The 25,776-nt window shown below is 43.8% G+C and overlaps 1 protein-coding gene across 3 annotated transcripts in view; it reads right to left on the bottom strand.

The window, feature by feature from the left end:
* Positions 1-25,776, bottom strand: part of klhdc8b (kelch domain containing 8B) — a 117,860-nt gene that overhangs the window by 91,961 nt on the left and 123 nt on the right. Inside the window, exons 1-2 of one of the 3 annotated variants that reach the window (XM_078414061.1) lie at positions 22,217-22,871; positions 11,704-12,421 (exon numbers count right to left, since the gene is read on the bottom strand). In XM_078414061.1, the coding sequence (XP_078270187.1) occupies positions 11,704-12,079 (376 nt within the window). In that variant the 5' untranslated portion in view covers positions 12,080-12,421; positions 22,217-22,871. Of the gene's footprint in view, positions 1-11,703; positions 12,422-22,075; positions 22,159-22,216; positions 22,872-25,776 lie in introns of those variants that run through there. The other 2 variants (XM_078414064.1, XM_078414062.1) reach the window with 2 other exon arrangements.

Genomic DNA, 25,776 nt, shown 5'->3' with positions numbered 1-25,776 from the left:
CTATATATACACATACATATATATATATACACACAGACACACACACTCGTATATACACCGATCAGCCACAACATTATAACCACCTGCTGTTGGTCCTCCGTGTGCCGCCAAAACAGCGCCGACCCGTCGAGGCATGGACTCTACAAGACCCCTGAAGGTGTCCTGTGGTATCTGGCACCAAAACATTAGCAGCAGATCCTTCAAGTCCTGTAAGTTGCGAGATGGAGCCGCCGTGGAACGGACTTGTCGATCCAGCACATCCCACAGATGCTCAATCGGATTGAGATCTGGAGAATTTGGAGGCCAGGGCAACACTGTGAACACTTCATCGTGTTCCTCAAACCATTCCCGAACAATGTGCGCAGTGTGGCAGGGCGCATTATCCTGCTGAAAGAGGCCACTGCCATCAGGGAATACCATTGCCATGAAGGGGTGTACCTGGTCTGCAACGATGTTTAGGTAGCTGACACGTGTCGAATTGGCGTCCACATGAATGGCTGGACCCAGGGTTTCCCAGCAGAACATTGCCCAGAGCATCACACTCCCTCCACCAGCTTGTCATCTTCTCACAGTCTGTTCGGACCAGACGGGATACCCTTCATTGCCCTCGCGCATCAATGAGCCTTGGGCACCCAACACCCTGTCGCCGGTTTGTGGTTTGTCTCTCCTCGGACCACTGTCGGTAGGTATTCACCACTGCTGACCGGGAGCACCCCACAAGCCTTGCCGTTTCAGAGATGCTCTGATCCAGTCATCTGGCCACAACAATTTGGCCCTTGTCAAAGTCGCTCAGGTCTTTACTCCTGCCCATTTCTCCTGCATCCAACACATCAACTTCAAGAACTGACTGTTCACTTGCTGCCTAATATATCCCACCCCTTGACAGGTGCCATTGTAACAAGATAACCAATGTTATTCACTTCACCTGTCAGTGGTCATAATACTTTGGCTGATTGGTGTATATACCCTGAAAATTTGTGGTGGGACTTTTGATATGTGATATGGCCAATACAGTTACCTGAGCATCGGCTGCCTTCAATTAAAGATCTGTTGTTGGTAGCTCTAACCTCAGCTCAGTGAACAGCAGCATAAAATATCATACGGATTCCACAATTACACCTAGGACGTTTTAAATCTTGCTTGGCATTAATAGCAAACAGCATTAGAAATAAAGACTGCCTTGTTAGTCAACTGATACTCTTAAATTAATAAGAGTGCACACTATGTATGTCAGCAGATAAATCATAGCGTACAGAATATGCCTCTGTGTTCCTGAGATGGAATAAAGCAGCAAGAAATGAAAGAGTGAGTCAGCGATCAGATTAGTCCATCTTTTATAATGGGTCAATGAACTTCTACGTCAATGCATAACGCCCACCACAAACAAACAATGGTGCCTTTACTCGAGTTGTTGCTCAATTTTTTTCTAATGTAGCAGGAATATTATTTCGAACAGGTTGCATTTGTTCAGTACTTGAATATGGACGTGATACATAAGGGTACTCAGCGAATTCTACCATGATTTATTTTTCACACTATCTCGATATTGCCTGGTCTGGAGTCTACACTTGGCTGAGCTGCTCTTCTGATTAAAGGCGTCCTGTTTCTAAGAAAAGAACAACTGGCAGATACAGGTTTGGATGGAAGGGGTCAGATGGTCAACAAGGTATAACTGATTGCTAAATTTTGATATGAATAATAATAATTAATAAAGTTTAGTTTAGTTTAGTTTAGTTTAGTTTAGAGATACAACGTGGAAACAGGGCCTTCGGCCCACCAAGTCTATGCCCACCAGCGATCACCCATACACTAGTTCCATCCTACACATCAGTGATAATTTACAGAAGACAATTAACCTACAAACCTGCATGTCTGCGGAATGCGGAATGTGGGAACATGGTTACAGGGGAGACGTGCAAACTCCGTACAGACAGCACCCGTAGTCAGGATGGAACCCGGGTATCTGGCGCAGCAAGGCAACAACTCTACCGTTGTCTTCTGTAAATTGTCCCTGATGTGTAGGATGGAACGAGTGTACGGTTGATCGCTGGTGGGCACAGACTTGGTGGGCCGAAGGTCCTGCTTCCATGCTGCCCGAACGTAATGTCAACTTCTGTCAAAGTGTATCTGCTTGCTTCTAAACAAAATGGCTGGAACACATTTTCATGCCGAAGATCCACCTTTAAATCCTATTCCACACCAATGTTATGAACAATATTTGGCCATCTTAATGATCATGACAGTTATTGTTCATTTAGGAAAGTAAACCATGCTAAATATCCAAAAGTTCTGATGGGCAGGGCTATCAAGTGATTACTCATTTTACCTGAAGAACATTTTCAAAATCAAAAGAACCATTATTTTACAGCTAATGTCAACCTCTCCTTAGAACGTGGAATGGTCCTGCACAGGAACCAGAACCTGCAGCCCACAATGTCTATGCTGAACATGTGCCAGGTTAATCTCCTCTGCCTGCACGTGATCCATACCCCTCCATTTTCTGCGTACCCATGTGCCTTTCAAAAAGCCTAGTTACTGCCACTAACGCTTTTCACTGTACACGTGACAATAAACCGATCTGAACCATTGCATCTGCCTCCACCACCACCCCAGGCAGTGCATTCCGCGCACCTATCACTCCTTGTGTAAAGAATTGGACCACATACCTCCTTGCGCCTCTCATGTTCAAGCTACGCCCCCTTGTCTCTGACATTTAGACCCTCGGGAAAAGGTTCTGAATGTCCACCCTATGAAAAAGCCTTTCATACTTTTATATGCTTCTATCAGGTCACCCCTCAGCCTCCAGTGCTCCAGAGAAAACAATCCAAGTTTGTTCAACCTCCTCTTACAGCTGATACCCTCTAATCCAGGCTGCATTGCGGTAAACTTTTGTGCACCCTCTGTAAAGCTACCCTGTACAGGTCCCTGTAATGGGGCACCAGAAATACTTCAAATGCAGCCTGGCCGAACACCAAAAAGTAGTGTCATGTCTTCCCGACTCTTATGCCTAGGAAGTCCTGAAGCTGCATCATGAGCCTTATAAAGCTGCATCATTACTTCCTGACTCTTTTGCCCTGACCAATGAAGGTCATATGCCTTCTTTACCACTCTATCTACTTGTGTTGTTACTTTCAAGGGAGCTACGGTTTTGGACCGCATGATCCCGCTGTACATCAATGCTGTTGAGGCTCTTGCCATTACTTTCCACTTACATTCGACTCCCAAAATGTAACACCTCACACGTCCTCGGATTGAACTCCATTTGCCATTTCTTCGGCCATTCATCAATCTGAGCAAGGGTCCTAACCTGAAATGTCATCTCTACATGTTCTCCAGAGATATTGCCTGACCGGCTGAGTTGTTCCAGCACTTTGTGTCCTTTTGAGTTTCACCCGCCTGCCCTTCCTTTGAGACTTACTGCCCATATCTTCCACCTTCCCATCACTCCTTCCATCTGCTGACTTTCTACGCTGGTTCCCACCGCCTTACTACTCCAGTTTAAACTTTCCCAAGTAGCACGTGAACCTCCCTGCAAGGAAGTTGGTCCCCCTCCAGTTCAGGTGTGACCTCTCCCTCTTCTGCAGGTCACCTCTACCCAAGAAGAGACGTCTATTGTCCAAGAATCTGATTTCCTTCCCCCTGCACCAACCCCTGAGCCATACATACGTTTATCCGTCCTACCCTATTCCTGCCCTCAATAGAACGTGGCACCAGCAGTAACCTGGAGATTACTCCCCTCGAGGGTGGCGCTGCAGTAGAGTTGCTGCCTTACCGCAAATGCAGCGCTGGAGACCCAGGTTCGATCTCGACTGCGGGCGCTGTCTGCACGGAATTTGTACGTTCTCCCCGTGACCTGCGTGGGTTTTCTCCGAGATTTTTGGTTTCCTCCCACACTCCAAAGATGTACAGGTTTGTAGGTTAATTGGCATGGTAAATGTGAAAATTGTCCCTAGAGGATAGGATAGTGTTAATGTGCAGGGATAGATGGTCGGTACGGTCCCAGTGGGCAGAAAGGGCCTGTTTCCACGCTGTATCTCTAAACTAAAGGGCCTGTCCCACTTAGGCGATTTTTTTGGCAACTGCCGGCGACTGTCAAAGTCGTAGCAGATCGCCGAACTATTCTTTTACCTGATGACAATGACCACGACAATACCGAGTCAGGTCGAGATTACACCGTCTTCTGAAACATCGCAAAAATTCCCACGCTGTCAATGCTTCTCCGGCGTCCTGATTTTCGCTGAAATCACTGACAAGTCGGTAAGTACTTGAGAGTTTTGAACTATAACACCTTGTATGGGTTACTTAAAAACCAAGCTTCACTGTAACAAGGAATAAACTGGATTTACTTCCAGATTACTAATAGCTGTATTTTAAAAAATGATTTAAAAAGTGGTTAAGTGGATTTTTGTGAAAAGTGTGTGGGAATTCTTTGAAAATGTAAGGGAGATGCATATCTGGTTTCTGGGTTGAATATCTGGGTTGGGAGCCCACTTTAAATGTAATGGCTGAGGCCAAAAACATTGCGCAAATTCCCACGCTTACCTGACCGTCAAACTGTCGCCTCCAATCTACTTGTCAAATGTCCTGACGGTAAATAAATTCGTTAAACACAAGCATTTTAAGGTATTTTGAAATGACTTTACTTATTTTAATATTATGTGCTTCTAAATGCATCTTAAGAGAACCTATCAAACCTGGGGACAGCATGCGACAACGCCCGCAATAAGCAATGATACCTGGCGACAAGCCAGCTGTCGCCGAGAAATTTCAAACCATTTGATTTCTTAGCGACGCGCCGAGATCCACTACGGTTTTTGGAAGACTCTTCACGATCATGCCCGCGACACCCCGGCAAACTGTCGGCGACAGCCTAGTTGCCGGCAGTCGCTTTAAAATCGTCTAAAGTGGGACAGGCCCTTAAATTAAACAGACCTCACTATTGCTCCAACTCCTCCCTGACCTGGCATTCCTATAATAGAATCCAATAAGTATGGATAGGGCAAGTTTAGAGAGCTATGGGCCAAACGCAGATAGTGGGGCTAGTGTAGATGGGACATGTTGGCCGGTGTGGGCATGTTGGGCCGAAGGGCTTGTTTCCACGCTGTAAGACTCTATGACGCTAAGCATATTTGTAATGGGGTACATATTACATCTTCCCATTGCAGAATAATATTTTTAAGGCTGAGTTACTTTCATGCTAATGCTGAAAGCTGATTCCTGCCCCATACTATCTGAAAAGGGGCAAGTACAAATAGGATGAATTAATCATGAGAGGCACGGTGACCTGCTTGATCGGAATTTAAAATTGGAAATGCATGGGGAGAATAAATGCATTTCTATTAATGGACACTGACAATGCTGTGGAGTTGATGGGCTAAGATTTCAATTTTCTCTGCAGATCACAATTCTTTACTCATAATCTCATCCATGTAACTTGGAATAGCTGGGCTTTGCTTTCAGTCTCCGACATGGTAGAAGATACTGTTTACTTTTCATCACTTCATCAGTTTATTCTGTTGATGTGCGCCTGCTGTTATATCCACAAGAAAATTACATTTTGCTCCTGTGTAGATATAGTTGTGAGCATATCTTTATGTACACAGGCATTATTCAGGCGAGTTTGAATGCGGTCTATGTCATAGCGGATTATCGTCAGGTGAATGGTAAATTGAACAAGTAGCATCTTTACTTGTTAAAAATATATACGTTTGGATTTCATTCTAATATAGAACATGGACAAAAACAGTTTTTTTCTACAATTTATTTTTCCAAATCCTTTTCCTCCAAATGGCGCTAACGACATTGGAGATGGATGAATCTTAGCTCTGCTCTGATAAGTCTGATATGATTATTAATTAAACATACTTTAATGGTTGTTTGGATGTGAGCCATTATAGTAGTGTATGGCTTGTATATGAAGACTGTTGAAATATATAAGATACAGTAAGGCTTGGTGCAGAGTACACAAAGATTTGTGTAGGAAAGAACTGCAAATGCTGGTTTAAATCGAAGATAGACACAAAATGCTGGAGTAACTCAGAGGGTCAGGCAGCATCTCTGGAGAGAAGGAATGGGTGACATTTCGGGTCGAGACCCTTCTTCAGACGTCTTGGGAGAAGCAATGACAGAACTAAGGTATGAAAAGCATGAGGTTGCTGATCGCTCTCAAGTAAACTGGGGTGGTAGAGGTCATAAAATATTATTACTGCATCCAGATGGTGCATAAAGAGGTGCCATGAGGTGCCACATCGAGGAGCTTGCAGTCTCGGGTAGAGGTTGATGTCGGGAAGCTCCAAAGTCGCAGAAGGTTCGACTAGTCCCGACTGGGGGTCAGATCGCCCGGTGCGGGGGAGCTGAGATTCCCCCCCCCGATGCGGGAGCTTGATCGCCCCAACGCGGAGGGCCCGACTGAAGGCTACTGGAGTCAAGATCGTCCCGTCAACGGAAGGCTCGAGGCCCCCGACCGCCGGAGAACAAAGAAGGGAAGAAGATTGAACATTTTTTCGCCTTCCATCACAGTGAGGAATGTGGAGGAGTCACTGTGGTGGATATTGATGTTAAAATGTATTTTGTGTGTTTTGTTGCTCTTTTTTGGTATAACTGTATGGCAAATCAAATTCCTCGCGTTGTGGGAGTCCAAAACATACTTGGCTAATAAAGTATGATTATGATTATGATGTTTTACTCTGTGAGAAACTCTTTGCTATCTTTAGGGTGAAATGATGTGAACAGATGTAGAGGAGATATCTCCACAGCTAATCTTGAGCAAGTAAATATTAACATATGGTGCTGTATCAACTTTTAAGATTAATGTTTTATGTTGTGTTGAGTATAAGATCTATTACCATCTGAAGCTGTTTGAAACCATTAAGCAGATAAGAAAGAAATTATTCAACATTTACTAAATTACATAGAAACAGAAAATAGGTGCAGGAGTAAGCCATTCGGCCCTTTGAGCCAGCACCGCCATTCAATATGATCATGGCTGATCATTTAGAATCTGTACCCCATTCCTGCTTTCTCCCCATATCCCTTGATTCCGTTCGCCCTATCCAACTCTCTCTTGAATACATCCAGTGAATTGGTCTCCACTGCCTTCTGCCACAGAGAATTCATAACTCTCTGGGTGAAAAGGTTTTTCCTCATCTCAATCCTAAATGGCCTATCCCTTATTCTTAAACTGTGACCCCTGGTACTGGACTTCCCCAACACGAGGAACATTTTTCCTGCATCTAGCGTGTCCAATCAATTAAGACTTTTATATGTTTCTATAAGATCCCCTCTTATCCTTCTAAATTCCAGTGATTATAAGCCCAGTCCCGCCATCCCGGTAATTAACCTGGTGAATCTATGCTGCATTCCCTCAATAGCAAGAATGTCCTTCCTCAAACTAGGAGTCCAAAACTGCACACAATACTCCAGGTGCGGTCTCAACAGGGCCTTGTACAACTGCAGTAGAACCTCCTTGCTCCTGTACTCAAATCCTCTCGCTATAAAGGCCAACATGACATTTGCTTTCTTCACTGCCTGCTGTACCTGCATGCTTACTTTCAGTGACTGATGTACAAGGACACCCAGGTCTTGTTGCACCTCCCCTTTTCCTAATCTGACACCATTCGGATAATAATCTGCCTTTTTGTTCTTGCCACCAAAGTGGATAACCTCACATTTATCCACATTATACTGCATCTGCCCACTCACCCAACCTATCCAAGACACCCTGCAGCCTTATAGCATCCTCCTCGCAGCTCACACTGCCACCCAACTTTGTGTCATCTGCAAACTTGGAGATGTTACATGTAATTCCTTTGTCTAAATCATTAATATATTTTAAAAAACTGGGGTCCCAGCACCGAGCCTTGTGGCACTCCACTCACCACTGCCTGCCATTCTGAAAAGAGCCTGTTAATTCCTACCCTTTGCTTCCTGTCTGCCAACCAGTTCTCTATCCATGTCAATCCCCCTACCCCCAATACCATGTGCTCTAATTATGCAAACATATCTCTTGTGTGGGACCTTTCAAAGGCTTTTTGAAAGTCCAGATACACCACATCCACTGGCTCTCCCTTTTCCATCAAAACATTCCAGAAGATTAGTCAATCATGATTTCCCCTTCATAAATCCATGCTGACTTTGACCAATCCTGTCACTGCTTTCCAAATGCACTGCCATTACCTCTTTAATAATTGACTCCAGCATCTTCCCCACTACCAATGTCAGCTTTACTGGTCTATAATTCCCTGTTTTCTCTCTCCCTCATTTCTTAAAAAGTGGGGTTACATTAGCTACCCTTCAGTCCACAGGAACTGATGCAGAGTCTATAGAACATTGGAAAATAATCATTAATGCATCCATGATTTCTAGGGCCACCTCCTTGAGTACTCTGGGATGCAGACCATCAGGCCCTGGGAATTACATCAATGCATTTAACAGTAAGACCATGTCATATGTCAATGTCATATTTTGCATTATTTACCACATGCTAGAAACAATATATGTAATCCATAATGACCAATAAATTCCATAATATAAATCCAAAATGCTGTTAAAATCAGAATTAATTTTAGTTTAGAGATACAGCGTAGAAACAGGCCCTTCGGCCCACCAAGCCCACACAGACCAGCGATCCCCGCACACTAACACTGTCGTACACACACTTGGGACAATTTTACCAAGCCAGTTAACCTACAAACCTGTACGTCTTTGGAGTGTGGGAGGAAACCGAAGATCTCGGAGAAAACCCACGCGGTCAAGGGGAGAATGTACAAACTCCGTACAGACAGCACCCATAGTCGGGATCGAACCCAGGTCTCTGGCGCGGTGAGGCAGCATCTCTACCACTGCGCCATGGAGAGAGTACACAAAGAGTCGCCACGTTTCTTACAAGGTTATTTGTTAAAATCACCCTCTTTTGAGTTATAACTAAAAACTAACATTCAAAAGAGGATGAGATTGTTTATCCAAATGACTGGTTTGAATAGCACAAATATCAATTCTACATTCAAAGTGTGATCAAACGATGGAAGTTTTACTTCAAATGTCGAATGGAAATAAGCAATTCGACAACCTTAGAAGATTATGGGATATATAAACATAAAAATAGCTCTGCTTTGGAGACACGAATCTGATAGATCTCGATGATCCCAACACTATTTGTATTGTAAATAAATTCTGGCACACACCAAGCTGCCGCCATTCTGTAATTCTGTTTTGATGTTTACTCCCACTCCATTCTGCGGTTCTTCATCCAAATTCACAATGTTTCTTCAGCATAATATGGTGTAAACTAGGAAATTACAGCGCAGGAATTTACGGGCAAATAATTTGGCTTTTTGTTCCATTTGAACAATATGAGTATTTTCAGGCATGATTTATTAAAAAGGTAGATTGGAGCCATGTTCCAATATAAACGTGAGACGGTAACCAGCACCTGCAGTTTTTTTCCCACATAAACGTGAGAAGATTTTCTACAACGTCGAGGTGAGAACAAATCAGCTTTGCATCAGCTTTGCTATATCTGATACAGTGCTCTGCCACCCAATCCCTGGGCACTTTCCCCTGCAACCGCAGGAGATGCAACACCTGTCCCTTTGCCTCCCCCCTCAACTCCATCCAAGGACCCAAACAGTCTTTCCAAGTGAGACAGAGGTTCACCTGCACCTCCTCCAACCTCATCTATTGCATCCGCTGCTCTAGATTCTTTACATCGGCGAAACCAAACGCAGGCTCGGTGATCGCTTCGCTCAACACCTTCGCTCAGTCCGCCTTAACCAACCTGATCTCCCAGTGGCTGAGCACTTCAACTCCCCCTCCCACTCCCAATCTGACCTTTCTGTCATGGGCCTCCTCCAGTGCCATAGTGAGGCCCACCGGAAATTGGAGGAAGAGCACTTCATATTTCGCCTGGGCAGCTTGCAGCCCAGTGGTATGAACATCGACTTCTCCACCTTTAGACAGTTCCTCTGTCCCTCTCTTCCCCTCCCCCTTCCCAGATCTCCCACTGTCTTCCTGTCTCCACCTATATCCTTCCTTTGTCCCGCCCCCCTGACATCAGTCTGAAGAAGGGTCTCGACCCGAAACGTCACCCATTCCTTCTCTCCTGAGATGCTGCCTGACCTGCTGAGTTACTCCAGCATTTTGTGAATAAATACCTTAGCTGATTAATTAGATTTAATCACCTCCAGTTTAAACTCCAGTCTTGCTACAGTATTCTGATTCAGCCAATAAATAGCATGGATATCCACACGGTGCTCCAATCCCAGCCTGTCATTCATAATATATCATTTACATGGCCCTACAATAAAACTTTTCCAACATTTCTATGAATCCTTGTACCAAATCATATTTAACTCTATGGAATGGGACAAGTTTTGGGGCGGCACAGTGGTGCAGTTGTAGAGTTGCTGCTTTACAGAGACCCGGGTTTGATCCTGACTAGTGGTGCTGTCTGTACAGAGTTTGTACGTTCTCCCTGTGGGTTTTCTCCGGGTGCTCCGATTTCCTCCCACATTCCAAAGACGTACAGGTTTGTAGGTTCATTGGCTTCTACAAATTGTAAATTGTCCCTCGTGTTTAGGATGGTGCTAGTTGATGGTCGGCACAGACTTGGTGGGCTGAAGGGTCTGTATCCACACTGTATCACTGATGTCTAAAGTCTAAATGTGCATGGGGACTATGTATAAACACTGCTGTAATTTCTACATGGTGAAACCAAAATGTATAAAAATGGCCTTTATAAAAATCTGACAATGTGCACTTAAACCATATGTGATATTTTTCTATTACGAATCTCACATTGTGGAGTACAGAGGCAAATAAATAAATGATGGGTCTTTGTCCCAAACATTATGGAGGGCACTGTATCTCCTCAAGTCAACTTTCGCACCCTACAAGTGATAACTCTTCTTCCAAGATATACATCTGATCTAAGAATGTTTCACATTTACTCCATCAGATAATGATTTCCTCAGGGCACAAGATGTTCCCTTTCTTATCTCGCTCGTTGCTTAGCAGCAGCATAAAGTCATGTTGTTAAGGAGTCTCGTGACTTTGAAATTAAAACATGCTGAGACTTCAAACCATGATTCTCTCTTACACAGCAACCTGATAAAGCGACAAAATGTTTTTGCAACAATCTATTTTATGATTTCTCAGAAGTTGATAGAATGAATTTTGCATTTTAGTGAGAGATCTCTAAACACAGCATAATATTAACATATCAAAGCAGAAGCCAAGATCAAGTAATCTGTCCAAAGTTAAAATTTAATTCATCTTTTTAATGCTGGCTCTAGAACATAAAAACTAAACTATACTTAATTATCACAGACTCTAAACAAACAAAAACAATTTAAAAGCAAGTTTTAATTTATATTCAGAAGTTCATAAGTTCTAGGTGCCAAATTAGACCATTCGGCCCATCTAGTCTACTCCGCCATTCAATCATGGCTGATCTATCTTTCCCTCTCAACCCCATTCTCCTGCCTTTCACCCCATAACCTCTGAAACCCTTACTAATCAAGAATCTGTCAATCTCCGCCTTAAAAATATCGAACACTACACAAGACATTATTTCATCCATTGCTACACAGGACATACACTTCATTCCTGTTTTGTCAGTAACTGAACTGTTACCTCTGACTTCATATTCACTGAAGTTCTCGAAGAGAAAGCTCAAGTCCGGCTGAGAAATATTAAGTGACGTACCTTTTTTGACAGCTGTGATTCCCATTGAAGGTTGGCCCAGTGGTGCTTTTTTCTCCCACTTGCCTTCGTCCATGTTAAAGACGTCCATTGATCCTAGGGGGCACTGGTCTTCGTTCATGCCTCCAATGGTGAGGATTTGCTTGTTCAGAATGGCGACTGCGGCCCCAGCGCGAGGGGTGGGCATCGAGGGAAGCCCCGTCCACGTCTGACTGACTACGTCCAGCATTTCCACCTTGTCCAGAGGCAATCCTGTCTCACTGCAGCCTCCGAGGACAAATAATTGCCTGTCCTGATACACAGGAGTGCAGTACACTCGCTTGGTGGGCATTGGAGGGAACACTTCCCAATACAATGACTTCACAGCACTCACTGCCATACCTGTGGCAATCCCTTCTCACTGAGTCTCCCAAAGAACATCAGATTCCTTCAGTTACAAGTTCCAGAGCACGGAGCATGAAGTTCATTGACAAACCAGTTTAGAGGCAACAACTTGGAATGATGATTTAGCAATTGCTGGAACTCAAAACAAAATTATAAAATAATAGATGCCATTGTAACAGCTATAGCCGCAGTTTGGTAAAGGCTACTTTGTAGGTTATTTTATATGGTAATCTGTAGGCAGAATATGTAAGTAAATGCCTTGAAGAGGAAAGTAGAGCACAGCGGAGGAACCTTCATCTCAGAGTCAGACGTCATCTCACTTTCTCCTGGGTTAAACCTTCATAAAAGGAATAAAAGCAGGCGTCAGTATTGGTTTTGCTGTTATCGTATCAAGGGAAAACAAAATCTGTTGATAATCTACAATCTTCTTATCCATTTTTGGGCAGTGTGCATGTAGTTCTTGTATAGTTTGCACTCTTCAGGTGTATGTATGTAGAACTTAAAAGTTATTTTTACTTATTTTGATGCTCAAATTTCCACCAATCCAAAATAAAAACCGATAAAAGAGGAAATGCTCAGCATGTCAAGCGGGAAGAGAAATAGACCTAAGTCTGAAGAAGGGTCTCGACCTGAAACGTCACCCATTCCTTCTCTCCCGAGATGCTGCCTGACCTGCTGGGTTACTCCAGCATTTTGTGAATAAATACCTTCGATTTGTACCAGCATCTGCAGTTATCTTCTTATAGAAATAGACCTATCACAGATGCAGCCTGGTCTGGCGAGTATTTCCAGCATTTTATGTTTTTATTTTAGATTTACAACATCTGTAGTTCTTTTCCATGCACCAATCCAAACCAGTTCAATGTTTAAATCCGTTTCAGATTCTTCAAGATCATATATTAGCAGATACATAATTTAAAGTGAGATGCTTATCCATATTCTTTTTCTGGGTATGTTCAATCATTCAGTAATTCAATTATACTTTATTATCGCGTGTGCCTCAGTATAATAAAACTCTTTGCCTTGCACACACATCCAGTAAAATCATCCAGCAGACCTCACCTGAAGAAGTGTCTCGACCCGAAACGTCACCCATTCCTTCTCTCCTGAGATGCTGCCTGACCTGCTGAGTCACTCCAGCATTTTGTGAATAAATACCTTCGATTTGTACCAGCATCTGCAGTTATTTTCTTATATTATATCACCTCGGCAGTAGTTTAATTTAGTTTAGTTTAGAGATACAGTGGGGAAACAGGTCTTTTGGCCCACTGGGCCTGCACCGACCAGCGATCCCCGCACATTAACACCATCCTACACACACTAGGGACAATTTACATTGACACCAAGCCAATTAACCTACAAACCTGTACGTCTTTGGAGTGTGGGAGGAAACCGAAGATCTCAGAGAAAAGCCACGCAGGTCTCAGGGGAACGTACAGACCACGTGGACAGGATAAAACCCGGGTCTCTGCCGCTGTAAGGCAGCAACTCCACCGCTGCGCCATGGAGACAGTACACACAAAGATTTGCCGCGTTTCTGGCGTCGACAAAGCTTTTGCAAGTTTGTCCAAATATTTTGATAATAAGTCAGCCTTAAATGTTGGTCTTGAATAATCGCTGAAACCAGGAGAATGCAGAGGTGACCAAAGATGATTGCGGAGCTCTGAGGGTTGTGGTGGCCTTACCTGTAAGTAGTTCAGGTGGTCTTACCTGTATCAAGTTCTGCGGCGAATTCTTGCATCAAGTTCTTGTTTAACTGCATCCTTTACCACCAAGACAGTCAAAGAGGTCGGCATATGGGAATGTCACCTCCTGTCCAAGTCACACATCATCCAGACTTGGAAATGTATCTCTTTTCCTTCATTGTACAAATACTGGAACTCCCTGCCTAACATCATGGATTGAGCAACTTTAACATAAAGACTGCAGCAGTTTAACATGGAGACTCACACCCACCTACGCATGGAGAATCAGGGATGGGCAACAAAGCCTAAATGCTATAAACATGAATTAACAAATAAAAGTGATTTATGAACACTTCCTGCAAAACCGACATTTTTATAGGCTGCACAGCTCTTGAGAATTCCCCAGATATATATAAATGACATGGATTTAAATGTAAATTGGTTGGTGAGTACGTTTGCTGACAACACCAAAATAGGAGTTGCAGATAATGTGGAATGTTGTCAGAAGGTACAGCGGGATATAGATTGGTTGCAGAAATGGGTGGAGAAATGGCAGGTGGGGTTTAACCCAAGCAAGTGTGAGGTGTTGCACTCAGGGAGGTTGAATGTAAGTATACAGTTAATGGCAAGACCCTTAACAGCATTGATGTGCAGAGGGATCTTGGAGTCCAAGTTTGTAGCTCAATGAAGGTGGCAGCACAAGTAGATGGATAGGGTGGTAAAGAAGGCTTAAGGTATGCTTGCCTTCATTGCTCGGGGCATTAATGAAAAGAGTCAGGATGCAGCTCGATAAGACCTGAGTTAGGTTGCATTTGGAGTACTGCGTACAGTTACGGTTGCCCCATTGCAGGAAAGATGTGGAGGCTTTGGAGATGGTGCAGAGGAGGTTTCCCAGAATGTTGCCTGGATTAAAGGGTTTCAGCTACAGGGAGAGGTTGGATATACTTGGACCGTTTTCTCTGGAATGTTAGAGGTTGAGGGGAGACTTAATAGAAGTGTGTAGAATTATGACAGGCATAGATAGGGTAGACAGTCAGATCCTTTTCCTCAGGGTGGAAATATCCAACACTTGAGGGCATAGATTTCAGGTGAGAGGGGGAAAGTGTAATGGAGATGTGCGGGGCAAGTTTTTAACACATAGTGGGGGCCTGGAACGCATTGCCAGGGATGGTCATAGAGGCAGATATGATAGTAGTGTTAAAGAGGCTTTTAGATCGACACATGGAAGGGTGAACAACGATGGTCCCGTGTGATTCCTCCGATTTCTTCACACTGTAAGGAACAATCAGTAATGGAGATTAGGAATTTTGAATGTGGGTAATTCTAGTTGTGATTGGTGTGTCATCAGTCAGAGACATGTTCATAAGTGAAAGAAGCAGAATTAGTCTACTCCACCATTCAATCGTCACTGATCTATCTTTCCCTCTCAACCCCATTCTCCTGCCTTCTCCCCGTAACCCTTGACACCCATACTAATCAAGAGTTTGTCAACAGATTCACCACCCTCTGACTAAAGAAATTCTTCCCCATCTCCTTTCCAAAGGTACGTCCTTTTATTCTGAGGCTATGGCCTCTGGTCCTAGACTCTCCCACTAGTGGAAACATCCTCTCCACATTCACTCTATCCAGGCCTTTCACTATTCGCTGAGTTCAATAAGGTTGACCCTCATCCTTCTAAACTCCATCGAGTACAGGCCCAGTGACATCAAACGCTCATCATCTGTAAACATCCTCTGGACCACATTCACTGTGCCATGGTAGTCTATATTTTTATTAATTCCATTAATATACCGCATGCAAGGGATATTACACTGAGATTTGTGCATCAAGACAAATATTATGATCCACTTGATGCACAGGTTGTTGCAATACCAACAATCATCTAGAAATCTTTACTAAACCGTTTACAGCATTCAATATCATATTGTGGATGTTATCATACTTATACTATTGGCTATTGATTTTTTTTTTTGTCCTTTCATATAATTTAATCCAAGTTACATTTGGTGAATACAAGAACCCAGCAAACCAACACACTCTGAACACAAATGCTCAAGCGAAACTAGTATACCAATTTACTACAATGTCAGCGGAGGCCATTCAGGCTATCAGCAACATGCTAGCTCCCAGCAGAGCAATCCCATCTGTCTCATTCCTCTCTCCATTTTTCCTTATATCTCTCCGTTATATACTCTCACGTCTCTACTAACTCCCTTGCAATTCGTTCAGCAACTTACTCTCATTAAGGGATAATTTACAAAGGCCAATTAACCTACCAGCATAAATAGGAGGAAACCAGAGCATCCAGCAGAAACCAACATGGTCACAGGGAGAACATGCAAACTCCACAAAGACAGCACATAAAGCAAGGATCCTGCAGTGGTGAGTTCGAAGCACTAACTGCTGTGACTCCACGTCACCCGACTGTACCTCAAGTGTTCACATGGTCGATTTATTCTCTGACCTTTAAATGTACATATGTTACCCGCCCACACATTGAACTAAAGATGCAAACTGGTCCCAACACATTAGAGTGGATAATCCCATACAAGGACCAGCATTTATATTGTGCAATAAAGGACAGGATCAGCAGGACAGGCAGCATCTCTGGAGAGAAGGAATGGGTGAAGTTTTGGGTCGAGACCCTTCTTCAGACTATCTTCGGTGTAAACCAGCATTTGCATTTCCTTCCTGCACAGTAAATCACAATGTGTCTTTTCAGAGAAATATAATCAACAACCAAAAAAAACAAACTTTTGAGATAGAGTGGAATCACCCATTCACACTAGTTCTATGTTATCCCACTTTCTCATCCACTTCCCACACTCTAGGGACAATTTGCAGAGACCCAATTAACCTACAAGCCCGCCCATCTGTGGGATGTGGGAGGAAACCAGAGCACAGGGTGGAAACCCACGCGATCACAGGGAGAAGATGCAAACCACACACAGATGGTATCCGAGATCAGGATTGAACCTGTGACTCTGATGCTGAGAGTCAGCAGCTCTACCAGCTGAGCCGCCATGCCACTGATGTAGAAAAACAGTTGTTAGAAGGGGTGATCAAAAGCACAAAGAAATAAGATTTATGGAGTGACCAGGAGAGGTGGAAAGGTGTGTAAGAGCGATTACAAACTTTTGGCTCGAGATCATTGAATGTAATCAAAGGCAAAGTGGGCTGAGGTTTACAGGAAGCTCGAGTTCGAGGAATGCGGAACTCCTGGAAGATTAATAACAATCCTCATTTATTTAAGAAGCACAAACCAAACTTCAGTATTCCATGTATTTGTATGCAATCACCACAGTGAATGATCTCCTCTGTGCTTGTCCTGGTAAATTATAGTAATTTGAACCCAGATTTAACCCGCGTTTCTGCTGATTTTTCATCAAGGTTAAGGTGATTGATTGGGGATATCAGCACCCTGGCTCCACTGAAGAAATTCTTTGCACCAATTTTAGATTATCATACCCAATAAAATGTCTATCACTGACCCTCAGACACACACTGAACCTAAAACTGCGTGTGAAATTCAATGGATTTTTAAAATTAAAAAATAACTTACTGGTAGAAAAATCTCCTGCTCCAATTAGTTTAGTTTAGTTTAGTTTAGTTTAGTTTAGAGATACAGCGTGGAAACAGGCCCTTCGGCCCACCAACCAGCGATCCTTGCACGTTAACACCATCCGACACACACTAGGCACAATTTTAGACATACCAAGCCAATTAACCTACTAACCTGTACGTCTTTGGAGTGTGGGAAGAAACGGAAGATCTCAGAGAAAACCCATGTGGTCTTGGGGAGAACGTACAAGCTCCATCAAGACAGCACCAGTCGTTGGGATTGAACCCGGGTCTCTGGCGCTGCAAGTGCTGTAAGGCAGCAACTCTACCGCTGCGCCACATTGCGCAGTCTAATCCTGTATTCCAAATTCCTCAACTGCCAATGAATCCCTAAAACTGTTCTGGAGGCACAAGATTCTGTGGATGGTGGAATCTGGAGCCACAAATAATCCTCTGGAGGAACTCAGAAGGCCAGGCAGCATCTGTGACCACCCCACCATAGATACAGCTCAATCTGCTGGGTTCCTTCAGCAGATTTAGTTTAGAGTTTAGTTCAGAGATGCAGCGTGGAAACAGACCTTTCGGCCCCCGAGTCAGTGCCGACCAGCGATTCCTGCACACTAATGTTATCCTATGCACACGAGGGATTATTTAGAATTATACCAAGCCAATTAACCCACAAACCTGTATGTCTTTGGAGCATGGGAGGAAACCGGAGCACCTGGAGAAAACCCCTGCAGGTCACAGGGAGAAAGTACAAACTCTGTACAGCCAAGCTCCCGTAGTCAGGATCGAACCTGGGTCTCTGGCGCTGTAAGGCAGCAACTTTACCGCTGTGCCACCGTGCAGCCCACTGTGACACCATGCCACCCACTTGTTGTTGCTGTCTGTTCTTGTTGCAAATAATATACCATGAGAAGGCAACTAACTACTGTTCATCGCTAACTAAAACACATATCATTGCCCTTCCACCTATATAAATGTCAGCCACTCTTTCAAAACCCCGATTCCCGTAAACCATCCTGCAAATTAGTCAATTAAAACAGCAATAATAAAACAATTTAATGCATGTCTTTTTATTTTATTCTGTGTGTTTCAGTGTCAGTATTAGTGTTAGTATTTTGTAGCAATTAAATCCTAGGTCTCTGAGCTAGAAAAGAGATTAAGGTAATGACATTTGTTTGCATCTGAGTAAGGATGACAATAATAAAGCACTTGATTACAAAGTGAATCAGACTAATGCCTATGGAAAAGTTATTTACGTTGAATACATGTGTTGTACATTGTTGCGTTGAACAAGGAAGTCTTGCACAAGATCCTGTCTATTTGCTGCAATGGATTCATTGCAAAGAGCAATATTGGTAGACATCTGATTCCAAAATAATTAGAGTGATACAGTGTGGAAACAGGCTCTTCGGCCCAACTTGCCCACACCGACCAACATGTCCCAGCTAGACACAAAAAGCTGGAGTAACTCAGCGGGACAGGCAGTATCTCTGGAGAGAAGGAATGGGTGATATTTCAGGTCAAGACCTTTCTTCAGATTAGTCAGGGAAAAGAGAAACTAGAGATATAGACGATGATGTAGAGAGATAAAGAAAAATGAAAGATATGCAAAAAAGTAACGATGATAAAGGAAACAGGCCATTGTTCACCGTTTGTTGGGTGAGAACGAGAAGCTGGTGCAACTTGGGTGGGGGAGGGATAGAGAGAGAGGGAATGTCGGGGTTACTTGAGTTTAAGTTGCCCAAGTGAAATATGAGATGCTGTTCCTCCAATTTGCATTTAGCCTCACTCTGACAAAGGAGGAGACCAGCTACACTAGTCCCAACTGCCTGCATTTGACCCATATCCCTCCAAACCTGTCCTATCCATGTAGTCTTTTTGTCTTTTTGGTGCAGGGATTGAAGATGTGAAACATAGAAAGGGAACTGACTTGTTAACTGAGTCAATGGACAAGTGGAACTGGGCAAGTGGATTTCTTCTTAACCCTCCCACCTTGTTACTATTTTCGGACCACAAATGCAAAGATCGATCTCACAATCCATGCAAATCCACAGAGACCATCAGCAAAGAATTCTCGTCACAGGGATACATTACCTTACAAGTTGAACCTCAAAATGGAATTCCCTACTTTACAAGCTAAATAATATTTTGCTCTACATCTTATAAATTACTGATATCAACCTATGTTGTAGAGCTATTGCCTCACAACGCCAGAGACCCAGGTTCGATCCTGACCTTGGGTGCTCTCTGTATGGAGCTGTGTGTGTGTGTGGGTGGGTTTCCGATGGGTGCTCTGGTTTCCTCCCACATCCCAAAAATGTGTAGGTTTGTAGGTTAATTGGCCTCTGTAAATAACCGCTAATGCGTTGGGGAAGCAGGATAACATAGAACTAGTGCGAACAGTCGACTGTACATTTTTTTCATACTGTATCTCTAAACTAAACTAAAACTTGCGTTTACACATATGTGTCTGCCAACTGTTCCTTAAAAATACACCAAATAATGTTCAAATACTAATTGATTGGTTGATTGAAAGATGCAGCACAGAAACATGCCCCACAGCCCACCAAGTCCACATTGGCTATTGATCACCCATTCACAGTAATTCCACACTATCCCACCATTGAACACCCGTTCACATTAGTTCTATGTTCCCCACTTTCTCATCCACTCTCTAGACATCAGGAGGACTGTGTGCAGTTTTGGTCTCCAAATTTGAGGAAGGATATTCTTGCTATTGAGGGCGTGCAGCGTAGGTTTACTAGGTTAATTCCCGGAATGGCGGGACTATCATATGTTGAAAGACTGGAGCGACTAGGCTTGTATACACTGGAATTTAGAAGGATGAGAGGAGATCTTATCAAAACGTATAAGATTATTAAGGGGTTGGACACGTTAGAGGCAGGAAACATGTTCCCAATGTTGGGGGAGTCCAGAACAAGTTTAAGAATAAGGGGTAGGCCATTTAGAACTGAGATGAGGAAAAACTTTTTCAGTCAGAGAGTTGTGAATCTGTGGAATTCTCTGCCTCAGAAGGCAGTGGAAGCCAATTCTCTGAATGCATTCAAGAAAGAGCTAGATAGAGCTCTTAAGGATAGCGGAGTCAGGGGGTATGGGGAGAAGGCAGGAACGGGGTACTGATTGAGAATGATCAGCCATGATCACATTGAATGGCGGTGCTGGCTCGAAGGGCCGAATGGCCTCCTCCTGCACCTATTGTCTATTGTCTATTGACTTGAACGAGCCAATTAACCTACAAACCTGCATGTCTTTGGGATGTAGGGGGAAACCGGAGCACACGGAGGAAACCCCCTGTGGTTACAGGGGGAAAGTGCAAGTTCTATGTTGACACCACCCCGAGGTCAGGATTGAACATAGGTCTCTGACACCCTGAGGCAGCAGCTCTACCAGATGCACCACCATGAGTAATTATGAGTAACAAATATAAATATAAACCCAGATGGGATTTCTCATAATCAAATTCATATGCTGTTTATAAATGAAACCTTTGCTGTAAATGCTTAATGATAGACCCATATAAGCTTTCTCACAACCCCTTAGGTAAATATCTACATCCTTAATTTTGAAAATAAACTCCACATGCTAACCCTAAAACAATACAAATACCCCAAACTTTAAAAGTGTTTTTAATATTCTTGTAATATTTTAAAAAGTGTATTTCTCGTGCTGTATCATTAAGCTAAAGGCCTGAATAGAGTGGGTGTGGACAGGATATTTCCACGAGTGGGAGTGTAGGGATATGTGAAATATTAATTGCAGAAGGAGAAATAATCTCTAATGATCCCACTCTCCACCTGAAAAGGTAATACGTATTAATCTCTCCAAAGAAAATTAATGCAGCAGACTTTAAAAAAAAATTGTTTCCTGTATTGCCTGTTTCCCTTCATCATCACATTTCTATCTTTTTTATTTATTGTTTAATGATTGAAATGCAATTTTAAGTCTTTTTTTCATTTCCCCATTTGACCCAGCAGGGCCCAGTGTGAAACCTTAAGCTGACAAGCTGGAGACACTGGCTGTTTCTTTCACCAACGTACAGCTTCCCTGTGGGGATCACCACAGTGAAACAGATGCTGGATTAATAGAACCATGTTGCCAAGACCGCAAATAGCAAGATCTGTGGGCAGATGTACACAGGTGAACGCCAAAAGCCTTTTGCCGGGGGTTGAGAACACAACCTAGGTCTGCATGAAGAATCCCATCTTATTTCCATCAAACCTGTGCTGTGCCTAGAATTCAGCATAACTGTGCCGTCATCTGCTTCCTCCACAGAGAGTCTGAATTGCCTCCATCCTTCTCCAAGAAACTGCTCCCTGAAAGCACCAAACTTGATTGTAATTATTCCCAATTTGTACAATCGTCCACCCCAGCATGGATTTCCATTACGTAAATGAAAACCAAACAAACTGCAGAAGATAGACAAAAAATAAATAAATGCTGGAGTAACTCAGCGGGTCAGGCAGCATCTTTGGGGAAAAGGAATAGGTGACGCTTCAGGCTGAGAGTCAGGGGAGAGGGAAACTAGAGGTATGAAAAGGTTCTGAACAAACCCGAGACGGCACCGATGACCAAGGAAAGGTGGAGCCCACAATGGCCCATTGTTGGCTGTGGGAGAGGTGATAACCAAGGGACGTGAACAGTGAAACTGGCAGGATGTTTAGGGTGGGGAGGGACGGAGAGAGGGGGGATTACTTGAAATTAGATAAATGTGTCCTTACAAAGGGGATCTCAGAGTGGAAACGCCTGCTTCTCCATCCACACACGCTGCCTTACCTGCTGAGATTTGTATCCCAGCATTTTCTGGCTTTTATTCCATTGAATAAACATCCACCTTAAACTTGTTGCCTCTCGCTACTTGCCTCGTTCGGAAATCTCGGTGAAACAGCAGAAATGAGACAGCGAGCAAGTTCCATGTGGCCATCATAAAGTTACCACATGCATGATGTCCCTGTGTGTTTCGCGGCGGGTGTCTGCTGGAGGCATCCTGTGCTCTGAGCCGCCCTGTGTCAACTCCTCAAGCTTGTCCCTTGCCCCGTGTCTTGGCACATCTAAGCGCTCGCCGGCTGAGTCCTCTTCGCTCTGCTGGAACTGTTGCCGGCTCTACTGGCTCCTGCTGCGGTGCGGGTCCCCGCAAGGACTCGGCTCGCTCGCTTTCTCGGCACCGACTTGGCTCCATGCTCCCACTCCAGCCCAGGATTCGCCTCTTGTTCCAATCGCAAGCTGCCTGTGCCTGTCTCTGCCTTCTCCCTGGGCTGTGATCCCACTCCTATCGCCCCATAGATTTCTACAGCGACTCCTCATGCTTGCTGCCTCTCTGACTCTGTCCCCACCCCACGCTTGCTTTCCCTCGGACTTTCATCACTTTCCCCTGGAATCTCGATTCCTCTTACCACAAGTGTTCCCGACTGTGAATTGGGAATTCAGTTGTGAATTGGGAATTCAGTTTACTCCTCTCCCCGTGCTCTCTCTCTCTCCCTCTCTCTCATTCTGTCCTCAGCCTTCAACTGATGTCTTTACAATTTCTCTCTCCGAGGAAGCTAAAAATCTCAAAACAAAAACACGTCACCCAAATTAACTCTTTCAGGCTCAGAACCATCCAGGGTTCGAGATTTCTCCGGGAAATTGCATTGTACAACATAAGTTAAAACGCGTAGATTATTGCCAAAAGCCTGAGTAACTCAGCGGGTCAGGCAGCATCTCCGGGGGAAAGGAATAGGTGACTTTCGGGTCGAGACCCTTCTTCAGACTGATGTCAGGGGGGAAAGGGAAACGAGAGATATAGATGGTAGAGTAGAGAGATATAGAACACATGAATGAAAGAAATGCAAAAACGTAACGATGATCAAGGAAACTGTCCATTGTCAGCTGTGGGCTAGGCGAAAATGTGTTAAACAGACACAGATGTTGCTACAGTTTTCTAGGTGGCACTTAGGTTGAATAGCTTGCTGAGTGAAATTTTCACTTATGCCAACTTTCAGCTGACATACAGTGCCCTCCATAATGTTTGGGACAAAGACCCATCATTTATTTATTTGCCTCTGGTCTCCACAATTTGAGATTTGTAACAGGAAAAAAAATCACATGTGGTTATAGTGCACATTGTCAGATTTTAATAAAGGCCATTTTTATAAATTTTGGTTTCACCATGTAGAAATGACAGCTGTTTCAGGGCACCATAATGTTTGGGACACATGGCTTCACAGGTGTTTGTAATTGCTCAGGTGTGTTTAATTGCTTCCTTAGTGCAGGTATAAGAGAGCTCTCAGCACCTGGTCTTTCCTCCAGTCTTTCCATCACCTTTGGAAACTTTTATTGTTGGTTATCAACATGAGGACCAAAGTTCTGCCAATGAAAGTCAAATAAGTCATTATGAGACTGAGAAACAAGAATAAAACTGTTAGAGACATCAGCCAAACCTTAGGCTTACCAAAATTAACTGTTTGGAACATCATTAAGAAGAAAGAGAGCACTGATGTGCTTACTAATCGCAAATGGACTGGCAGGCCAAGGAAGACCTCCATAGCTGATGACAGAAGGATTCTCTCTAATAAAGAAAAATCTCCAAACACCTGTCCGACACATCAGAAACACTCTTCAGGAGTCAGGTGTTAATTTTGTCAATGACCACTGTCCGCAGAAGACTTCATGAACAGTAATACAGAGGCTACACTGCAAGATGCAAACGATTGGGTTAGCCACAAAAATAGGATGGCCAGGTTACAGTTTGCCAAGAAGAACTTGAAAGAGCAACCACAGTTCTGGAAAAAGGTCTTGTGGACACATGAGACAAAGATTAACTTATATCAGAGTGATGGCAAGAACAAAGTATGGAGGAGAGAAGGAACTGCCCAAGATTCAACGCATACCACCTCATCTGTGAAACATGGTGGTGGGGGTGTTATGGCCTGGGCATGTATGGCTGCTGAAGGTACTGGCTCACTTATCTTCATTGGTGATACAACTGCTGATGGTAGTAGCATGATGAATTCTGAAGTGTATAGACACATCCTATCTGCTCAAGTTCAAAGAAATGCTGCAAAACTCATTGGCCGGCGGTTCATTCCACAGCAAGACAATGATCCCAAACATACTGCTAAAGCAACAAAGGAGTTTTTCAAAACTAAAAAATGGTCAATTCTTGAGTGGCCAAGTCAATCACCCGATCTGAACCCAATTGAGCATGCTTTTTATATGCTGAAGAGAAAATTGAAGGGGACTAGCACCCAAAACAAGCATAAGCTAAAGATGGCTGCAATACAGGCCTGGCAGAGCATCACCAGAGAAGACACCCAGCAACTGGTGATGTCCATGAATCGCAGACTTCAAGCAGTCATTGCATGCAAAGGATATGCAACAAAATACTAAACATGACTACTTTCATTTACATGACATTGCTGTGTCCCAAACATTATAGTGCCCTGAAATGGGGGGGGGGGGGGGGGGGGGGGGGGGAGACTATGTATAAACACAGCTGCCATTTCTACATGGTGAAACCAAAATGTATAAAAATGGCCTTTATTAAAATCTGACAATGTGCACTATAACCACATGTGATTTTTTTTCCTGTTACAAATCTCAAATTGTGGAGTATAGAGGCAAATAAATAAATGATGGGTCTTTGTCCCAAACATTATGGAGGGCACTGTCTTAAACAGGGGTTCTGATGGGCACTATTTTTCAAGGGGAGATGTTTTTACAGAGGAATGACACGGCAGCTGCCTTCAGGAACTGTGCTGGTAAAGTTTTTTCAAACGATTGGGTCTGAAGACAATTTTCACGTTAGGATTTTCCCCAGTTTCCTTGGTTTCCTTAGGATTTTCCAGTTTCATCCAGATTCCCTCAATGGTGCACCGTTTCTGAATGCAGAACGCTGAAAGGGGTTAACTCCAAAGACAGACACAAAATGCTGCGGTAACTATGCAAAAAAGTAACGATGATCAAGGAAACGGTCCGTTGTTGGCTGTGATCTACGTGATAACGAGTTATACACACAATGAAACTAAAACGTGTGGTTGTTTGGACGAGGGAACATAATAATTCAAAACCCTTCAGGATTGATTTTTTCCCGCCTGTGTGTTTGCTTATACTTATCCCTAACCAGTCTGAAGAAGGGTCTCGACCCGAAACGTCACCCAGTCCTTCTCTCCAGAGATGCTGCCTGTCCCGCTGAGTTACTCCAGCTTTTGTGTGTGTGCGCCTTAAAGGCGAGGGCTGGGCGTAATTGGACTTCGCTGTTTGCCTGCACACGTTGGCACAGCCTCTGGTAGGACACGAAGTGCTGGAGTAACTCGGCGGGTCGGGCAGCATCTCTGGAAAACACGGACAGGTGAAGTTTCGGGTGGGGACCCTCATTCAGGCAACTTCTTTTGACAAGGCGGTGGGTGGGTCGTGTACACCCTGGCTACCGGTTGCTTCTTGG

This window comes from Rhinoraja longicauda, chromosome 17, assembly GCF_053455715.1.
Source record: "Rhinoraja longicauda isolate Sanriku21f chromosome 17, sRhiLon1.1, whole genome shotgun sequence".
NCBI lineage: Eukaryota > Metazoa > Chordata > Chondrichthyes > Rajiformes > Arhynchobatidae > Rhinoraja > Rhinoraja longicauda.
This window is presented reverse-complemented; position numbering and strand designations above follow the sequence as displayed.